The sequence below is a fragment of the Oncorhynchus kisutch genome, linkage group LG28 (genome assembly GCF_002021735.2).
Source record: "Oncorhynchus kisutch isolate 150728-3 linkage group LG28, Okis_V2, whole genome shotgun sequence".
Lineage (NCBI taxonomy): Eukaryota > Metazoa > Chordata > Actinopteri > Salmoniformes > Salmonidae > Oncorhynchus > Oncorhynchus kisutch.
In genome coordinates, this window is record NC_034201.2 from 31,994,322 (window position 1) to 32,003,264 (window position 8,943).

The 8,943-nt window shown below is 42.4% G+C and overlaps 1 protein-coding gene across 1 annotated transcript; it reads right to left on the bottom strand.

Annotated features, from left to right (window-relative positions):
• Positions 1 to 1,603: 1,603 nt before the first annotated feature.
• LOC109872973 (protein phosphatase 1 regulatory subunit 14A) lies at positions 1,604 to 7,138 on the bottom strand. Its single transcript, XM_020464419.2, has 4 exons — positions 6,661 to 7,138; positions 4,271 to 4,351; positions 4,114 to 4,146; positions 1,604 to 3,319 (listed from the first exon to the last, which is right to left on the bottom strand). The coding sequence occupies exons 1-4, from the start codon at positions 6,856 to 6,858 to the stop codon at positions 3,143 to 3,145; spliced, it is 489 nt and encodes a 162-aa protein (XP_020320008.1). The 5' UTR covers positions 6,859 to 7,138; the 3' UTR covers positions 1,604 to 3,142.
• Positions 7,139 to 8,943: the final 1,805 nt, after the last annotated feature.

The following is an 8,943-nucleotide window of genomic DNA, read 5'->3' on the forward strand; positions in this document are numbered from 1 at the left end:
TCTGGCCCCCTACGGGCTTGGTGGGCCATTAAGCCAGGCCTTCTCAGAGATACAGTTGAAGTCTGAAGTTTACGTACACTTTAGCCAAATACATTTAAACTCAGTTTTCCACAATTCCTGACAGTTAATCCTAGTACAAATTCCCTGTTTTAGGTCAGTTAGGATCACCACTTTATTTTAAGAATGTGAAATGACAGAATAATAGTGGAGAGAATTATTTATTTCAGCTTTAATTTCTTTCATCACATTCCCAGTGGGTCAGAAGTTTACATACACTCAATTAGTATTTGGTAGCATTACCTTTAAATTGTTTAACTTGGGTCAAACGTTTCAGGTAGCCTTCCACAAGCATCCCACAATAAATTGTGTGAATTTTGGCCCATTCCTCCTGACAGAGCTGGTGTAACAGAGTCAGATTTGTAGGCCTCCTTGCTCGCACATGCTTTTTCAGTTCTGCCCACAAATTTTCTATGGGATTGAGGTCAGGGCTTTGTGATGGCCACTCCAATACCTTGACTTTGTTGTCCTTAAGCCATTTGCCACAACTTTGGAAGTATGCTTGGGGATCATTGTCCATTTGGAAGACCCATTTGCGACCAAGATTTCCTGACTGATGTCTTGAGATTTTGCCACATAATTTCACTTCCTCGTGATGCCATATATTTTGTGAAGTGCACCAGTCACTCCTGCAGCAAAGCACCCCCACAACATGATATTGCCACACCCATGCTTCACGGTTGGGATGGTGCGTTCGGCTTGCAAACCTCCCCCTTTTTCCTTCAAACATAACAATGGTCATTATCGTCAAACAGTTCTATTTTTGTTTCATCAGACCATCAGGACATTTCTCCAAAAAGAACAATCTTTGTTTCCATGTGCAGTTGCAAACCGTAGTCTGCCTTTTTTATGGCGGTTTTGGAGCAGTGGCTTCTTCCTTGCTGAGCGGCCTTTCAGGTTATGTTAATATAGGACTCGTTTTACTGAGGATATAGATACTTTTGTACCTGTTTCCTCCAGTATCTTCACAAGGTCCTTTGCTGTTGTTCTGGGATTGATTTGCACTTTTCGCACCAAAGTACGTTCATCTCTAGGAGACAGAACGCATCTCCTTCCTGAGTGGTATGACGGCTGCGTGGTCACAGTGTTTATACTTGCGTACTATTGTTTGCACATCAAAGAGGCACTGAGCTTGAAGGTAGACCTTGAAATACATCCACAGGTACACCGCCAATTGACTCAAATTATGTCAATTAACCTATCAGAAGCTTCTAAAGCCATGACATCATTTTCTGGAATGTTCTAAGCTGTTTAAAGGCATAGTCAACTTAGTGTATGTAAACTTTTGACCCACTGGAATTGTGATACAGTGAATTTTAAGTGAAATAACACGTCTGTAAACAGTTGTTGGAAAAATTACTTGTGTCATGCACAACGTAGATGTCCTAACCGACTTGCCAAAACTATAGTTTCTTAACAAGAAATTTGTGGAGTGGTTGAAAAATGAGTTTTAATGACTCCAACTTAAATGTATGTAAACTTCCGACTTCAACTGTACATCTCATCCCATCCTCATTTCTTGTGCTGACAACAATAAATAATTAAGTACTCAAGAATGACTTTACTTGGTGGATGCAACTCAGACATACATTACTCAGAAGTGACCTGATCGATATCCCACTGGGCACAAACTGCTTGAATCAACATTGTTTCAATGTAATTTGTTAACGTATTGTGAAGTGGAATCTATGTGGAAAAAACATAGCATTTCTTTCGAGTGTAACATTTCAACCACAGGATTTCAACATAGAGAAACCTTGAATAAAATATGTTGAATTTGTACCTTTGAAACAACAACAGATCTTCAATGTAATATCCACTATAAGAAAAAAACAATAGGCTGGACAGCACCTCCTACAGTACTAGAGTTGATCAGTCTACAGCTTTTATGTTTTTTATTCTAGATAACATTTTCTTTGGAAAAATGGACCGAAAATGTCTTTAGTATTTTACAAATAGAAAGATGAAAGAGTAATTTATCTATTCTGGACAAGTCCAGTCCTGGAATGTCTTAAAGTGATACTTATGTGGGATTTTATCTACAGTACTTCCCCAGAGTCAGATGAACTCGTGGATATCATGAAGGAAGTTGCTAACTACCTTCAAACTGCCCGCAGAGACATAAAATGGTATCCACAAGTTCATCTGACTCTGAGGAAGTACTGTAGATAAAAAGGCCTCATTGCCAAAATAAAGTATCTCTTTAACAAAATGAAAAATAAATATTTAGGCCTACTTCATCCGGTGTCCAGAAAAATGGATTTGCGCAACATGCAAATATGTAACCATACTTTATAAATCATATATCATCAATGAGGCTATTTAGGCCTGTATAGCATTTGGGAAGTGATCAAGAGCTATTATTTAAATTCAGCCCAGGATTCAACTAAAAATAGACAATCTCCACAATTACTATAATAATCTGCACAGAATCTCAAACGGCATTGATCACTTGCACCATGTACTTTAATGTAATCAACTGGAATTCAGGTTATATGGTTGTGCTATTAAATGAAGCACAATGATAACACATTAAGTTGTTTTATAAATAAACTATTTTAGCTTTGTTGTGCTTTTAAATTGTTAAAAAGAAGGTGACAAATAAACTAAATAAATGTGGTTGTGCTTTTAGATGGGAATTCAAACTTTTGGCTGTCTTTTTCAAAATGGTTTGAAAGCTCATTGATCAACATATCTAGCAAATACCCAATTCTCCATGTTGAAATGCCAATGTGGGCCCAGTGGGATGTGATCCCAAGTGCCTGGACAGCATGGCAACAGATGTTGTTCATGTGACATGTTAAGATCAGTGTGTGAATCGAGTCCGAGGGTGGTCCGAGGGTGTTTTGGGGGAGGGGGCAATGGATGAAATGGGGTTGCTGGGAAACAAAATTCCAGAAACGTTCCCCAAATTCCCAGCTTTTTCAGCAATCCCGATTGGAAGATTACCGGGAACAGTTGGAGGATTTCCTCCCTGCTTATTCCCTCCTGATTCCAGAAATATTCCAACAGGAATTTATGGAAAACCAGGTAATTTTGGGAAAGAATTTTACACCCCTAGTCAGAGGTCAGCTGTGTGGTGAGGTCAGAGGGTCTGGTGGGTGTGGGTGTGGGTGCGGGGGCAGTGGGGGTCGTTGAAGTGGTACGGCTCATGGCGGTGCTGGGGGTGGTTGCAAAGGGAGGGGTGTTCGATGCCCTCTGTAGCCAGCTTCTCCTGCTTGTGAAGGCCTTCCAGCTTGACCACCAGCTCGCCGATGAAGGTCTGGCAGGGAGGGACACACAGTAGCATCATATAGCTAATGTTTTGTATTTTTCCCCTTCACATTAGATACTACATAGACAGAAATAAGAGGGGAAGACTGAAAATGGAGGACTCTGAAGCCTCAACCCCAGTCGCTCTAGGTTTGGTCTCTAGAACACCTGGATTTAAGCCCAGTCCTAGACTAAAAAGCATGTTCATCGGGACATTTTGCCTTAATCCGTGTCTAGGAAACCAGCACTTAGTGTTCTTCAATCTTTTGTGATATTGATTTGAAACCAACATGTGTCCAACATGTGTGTGTGTGTGTCTCAGTGGAGGCTGGTGGGAGGAGTTATAGGAGGATATGCTCATTGTAATGGCATAAAGGAACAGAGTCAATCATGTGGTTTCCATATGTTTGATGTGTTTAATACCATTCCCTCTATTCCATTCCAGGCATTGCAATGAGCCCGTCCTCCTATAGCTCCTACCACCAGCCTCCTCGTGTGTGTGTGTGTGTGTGTGTGTGTGTGTGTGTGTAAGCCACTGTGGGCCCTGTCCTTTGTCAAAAGAGGTCCTGTAGCAGGGAACAGAGGGAAAGAGAAGAGAAAGGAGAGGGAGGAGAGAAGAGCGAGAGAAGGCCAGGACAGACGGCCATTGTAGGGCATGTGGCGTGACAATGGAAGGTGTCAGACACCGCTGCCTCCTATTGGAGGCCAATTCAGTGTGTGTGTGTGTGTACAGAGACTAAATAAAAATGTATGACTTAATATGCATCATTCTTCCATATCATTATGAATGATGGTAAAACATACCTCAGTGTTGTTGCTGCATGTCTGAAGGATCTCCTGATGATGAACAGAGTTTAGAGAAGAGAAATCATTGTATCAAAATTCCAGTAGTTAAATTCTGTGGTAAAGTCAGGTTGGTCTGAGTACATGTTCAGAACAACTTTGGCTGGGCAGGGCCTACCTGTAACTTTTTCACTCGCTCCTCATTGCTAGGTAGATCTATCAGGTCATCAATGTTTACCTCGTCTGGCATGTCTTCCTCCTGCAAAACACAAACACATTAAAAACACACACGTATACTGTTCATTATTAGAGTGGAAAAGCTTGTGCAAATCTCAATACATGACTTATGCAAAAGTTTGAGTTATGTCTGTATATATTAAGTTGAGCTTTGAGTCCTACTACATGTCATTTCCAAATGGAACAGTTGACAGGATTCATTCAAAGGGCTTATGGTTGGATCAGTTGCCTGGCAAGTCAGAACCGAGCTACAGACCAATAGAAGATCAGTCTCCTCTCTCTGTCCTGCCTGGCACACATTCAACTTCTGGTGGGTTGGATTTTGAAGACAGTCCCTAAAATGATCGGACTGGTTCCCCTGTTGTTGGTGACGGTTATTGATCTACTGATCAAATGCTCAGCTGAGATCCGGCACAGGCCACCATGGTGCATTTGTCGCCCTATAGGGTTGAGTCTCCTGCTGTACACTGGTACTGTACTACAGTATACCAATGCAGTATTGTTACAAAGGGTGTATCCAAAATGGCACTCTATTCCCTACATAGTGCACTACTTTTGACCATAGGGCTCTGGTCAAAAGTAGTGCACTACATACAGACTAGGGTGTAATTTCAAATGCAGACAAGAACTGGAAGCAGTATGTGTTCCCAAACTTCCCAGGAGAGCAGAACATCTAGCTAGTGATGTCACATTGCCAGCTGCAGTATGTTTACCCCCCTCAGGGAGTATTAACCCCATCACCCATTAGCCCCACCCTGGGCCCTGGAGTACTCTCCCTTCTATGCACACGTCACCCATTAGCCCCACCCTTGGCCCTGGAGTACTCTCCCTTCTCTGCACACATCACCCATTAGCCCCACCCTGGGCCCTGGAGTACTCTCCCTTCTCTGCACACATCACCCATTAGCCCCACCCTGGGCCCTGGAGTACTCTCCCTTCTCTGCACACGTCACCCATTAGCCCCACCCTGGGCCCTGGAGTACTCTCCCTTCTCTGCACACGTCACCCATTAGCCCCACCCTGGGCCCTGGAGTACTCTCCCTTCTCTGCACATCTTCCTTCCTGTTTCTCATCCTTCATTCTTGTTCCATTCCCTTTTTCCAAGTGGCCATGTAAGGCAGTGAGTTAGCATTCCCCAGCCACCATGTCTCTGCAGTGGCTGAAGACTTAGGCTACATCCGGAATGGCACGTTATTCCCTAGTGCACTACCCATAGAGCCCTGGTCAAAAGTAGTGCACTATATAGGGAATAGGGTGCCATTTTCGGATGGAGCCTAAGTCCACAGTGCACCTCCAACCTTCTCCAGTCCTTTAATGGACTGTGCACTCTCATAACATCCATATTGTATACACCTTTTATATAAATCTCATAGCACACGGAAGTCTGTTTAGCCCTGTTAAGGAGGACTACGCAGAAGAGTTGGTTTAGAAATGCCTCTGTAATTTCGACAGTGTGCAAGTTACTGTGTTGATATACACTACAGTATTTATTCTACATTGTTTGTGTCTCACAGGAGTGTTCATCTGTAATGTTAAGATCCATGTATCATGTACAGTGTCTTAACAGGCCTTTTCTACATGAATATCCAACTCAAAGCTTAAGCCTCTTTTTTTTCTTAAAGTTAAGTCTTTTCCCCAATTCTATTGATTCAGGCAAAGGTGAAAGAGCAAAGTTCTCATTCTTAAAGGAAGGGAAACTTTCAGATAGTATTGCCTGATTAAAAAGATAAGAACTTGCCATATACCTAAAATCTCTTTACTATCTGAAACCTACTGCCTGAGCACATGAACAACACTTTAGCCGTGTTTACACTTTGCACTAACATGCGAGTTTTATGATCTGATCGATATGATCCAATCAGTATCTGATCACGGTATGTCACGTCTACCCATTGTATTAAAAAGTCTCTCTTACCCATCCACATTGTGACCGGATTAGCTAGTGTCTCCCTGTATGCAATTTTATTTAACAGATATTCTTTCACAATAATATGAATGTATTTATTTTAGGACAATTACTGATGCTATAATTTAATGGTGCTACCTGAGGCCGTTATGAGTATGAGTAAATGGTTTGACCATCCAGATCGGTATGATATCCAGATAATGTGTGCCTGAGTACCTCCGGATGTTTTCAGGAAGATCCAAAAATACTACTAATAATTCATTATTAAAAACATTTATAGCACATTTCATTAGACATAATCTCAAAGCACTTGTTAAGCATAAAAGTGTGGGCACAATCGGAATGCGGAAAAGTACAAGACACAGGTATAAACGGGGCTTTCGTGTGGCCCGTGTAATGGTCCAAGAGGGTACGACGGCACTTACCTTGCTCAAGTACAGCTCGTTCAAACAGTCGTCTATCCATTTCTCCACGTCTAGTCGCCTCTGTAGCTCTTTTCTGTTGTATTTCACAGTAACTCGAGCTTGTCTCTTCTGAAGGTTGCCTCCGTGTTCCGGAGACGTTCCCAAATCTGACGAGTGGACTTCATCTGCGTGCGTCCTTCCGACCCTGTTGGCTGCCATATCTGGTCTGACTGGTTCCCAAGCTAAATGGAGTCCGACCCTATGTCAATCCCAGCTCGCTCAGAGCGCCCTCCGTTGTCACGTGTTGCTGACTAAACTCTGAGGGTGACTTCCAGAGATTGTGACTTCCCACCCAACACATGACAATCTGTGATTGTCTGTAAACAATCCAATGACCTAAAGTATTGTAACGACCCTGGCGCGGAAATCGACTCGTGCCGCACAAGCATGCTTTTACGGCACAGTCGATAGCGCGCCGAACATCGGGCTCGAAGGTTCGAGACCTGCTCCCTGCTGTTTCATTACATTGGTTTCAGAAGTGATCGGACCTTGCATCCACGACAGTGCGTGTGCTTGACCGGTGAGCGCGTTCCTGTAAAACGTAGTCTCAAGCTAGCGCGAGGACGCTCTTGAGGGAGTAGTGTAAAGACCCGGGTGTTTTTTGCGGCACAGTTGTTAGCGCGCCGGGGGTCGAGGGTTCGAGACCTGCTCCCTGCTGTTTCATTACAGTATGTTGGACATCATTGAACACCTCATTCCAAAATCATGGGCATTAATATGGAGTTGGTCCCCCCCTTTGCTGCTATCACAGCCTCCACTCTTCTGGGAAGGCTTTCCACTTATGGAACGCCGTTTGGGTCTTTGCGTGTCAAAAAGATAGACGTCAAATAACACTATTTGACACGTCAAATAAGCATCTTTACCAATCAGGACCTGAATATGACTCCACGTCACACAATAATTGAACACGTTCATTAATTTTGTACGTAGTTATTACACATTGATTACAGTCTCACTCGTATTTCATATGTCACAACGATTCACCGAACGTATGCTATGAGTCATCGATTTTGTCACTGATGATCACATTTTTATATATATATATATATTTTTATTAATGATAACATTTGCATAAAGGTCGTTTGGACTCCGCCCAAGTCTCAGGTACTGATGAAAGACGTTCACTCAACTTCTGTTCTTCCGAGGTAAAATTAGCTAGCTAGTTAACAATGGCAGCCCAATTTCTCGAAAACTACCATCTCTGATTGCACCAGACTGCTGCTCACGGACAGAAGAGATGGACTTCAACCATCAATAGCCAGGTAACGTTAACTTAATGTTAGCTAGCTATCAAACATTAGGTGTTGAGGGTGAGGGGTGTAACAGCTGCAAAAAAAGTAACGACATAATATAACACTAACGGTACCTAACTACCAACGGCGTTAGCTAGCAAACGTTAGATCTGTCTGCCATTGATATTTAACTGAACTCAAGAAAGTTAATTGTTCATAATCTAACGTTAATTATGGAATCTATAACACGGTAACTAGTTACTGCTGTACAGTAACGTTAGCTAGCGATGTTGAATGAAGATACTTTTTAAAAAGCTAGTTTGTAGCTAAAGTGCGTTAGTTAAAACTGCATCGGCTGTCTATGCATGGTTGTCTTCATATGTCGGAGGCTCAGAGTTGGCAGTTTAGACAAGAGAACACTTTAGGGGTTAACTACATACAGATAAATTGTCACTGGACCCATCGGGTCTGCGGTCTATTTTTCAGGCTAGAGACCATGTTGCGGAGTCTTCGGTGGGCAAGCGGTCATTTGATTGATGAAGAGATGGCCATGTTGCAGAGAAGTTCCTACAACAGGCAAATGACATCCAACAACGGGAACCTTACGGGGATGGCAAGTTGTTACATTTGTATCAATGTTTTTGTACAGCATGTGTGGCAAAGGCTGAGATTGTATCATTTTACTTGTCCTGTGTTAAGTCTCCTGTGTCAAGTCAATCAATGAAAAAAAAACATTTGGTTGGCCTATACTGCTGTTCCTAAATTCTATATGGTGATCTTAGTCTTTAAACCTAAAGTTTTTAGGAGTGTATTTTGTAATTATCTATTGTAATTTTTATTTCAGTATCCTAACAAATGCCTTTGGAGGGAAGGCTGTATCACATCAAGGAGCAGCTTGAGTTCCTCATAGATTGTCATATGACCATCAGACAAATGGCAGATGTTCTCAATGTGTCGCACTCTGTGGTCAAGCGGCGCATGAGGTAAGTTATCGTAATTGCATAAAGCAATT

Excerpts from the sequence above, each read along its gene's own strand:
- LOC109872973 (XM_020464419.2), bottom strand. The coding sequence starts at position 6,858 with ATGGCAGCCAACAGGGTCGGAAGGACGCACGCAGATGAAGTCCACTCG. Across the intron at positions 4,352-6,660 it reads ACGAGCTGTACTTGAGCAAG|GAGGAAGACATGCCAGACGA; the intron begins GTAAGTGCCGTC and ends TGTGTTTTGCAG. Across the intron at positions 3,320-4,113 it reads CATGCAGCAACAACACTGAG|ACCTTCATCGGCGAGCTGGT; the intron begins GTATGTTTTACC and ends CCTCCCTGCCAG.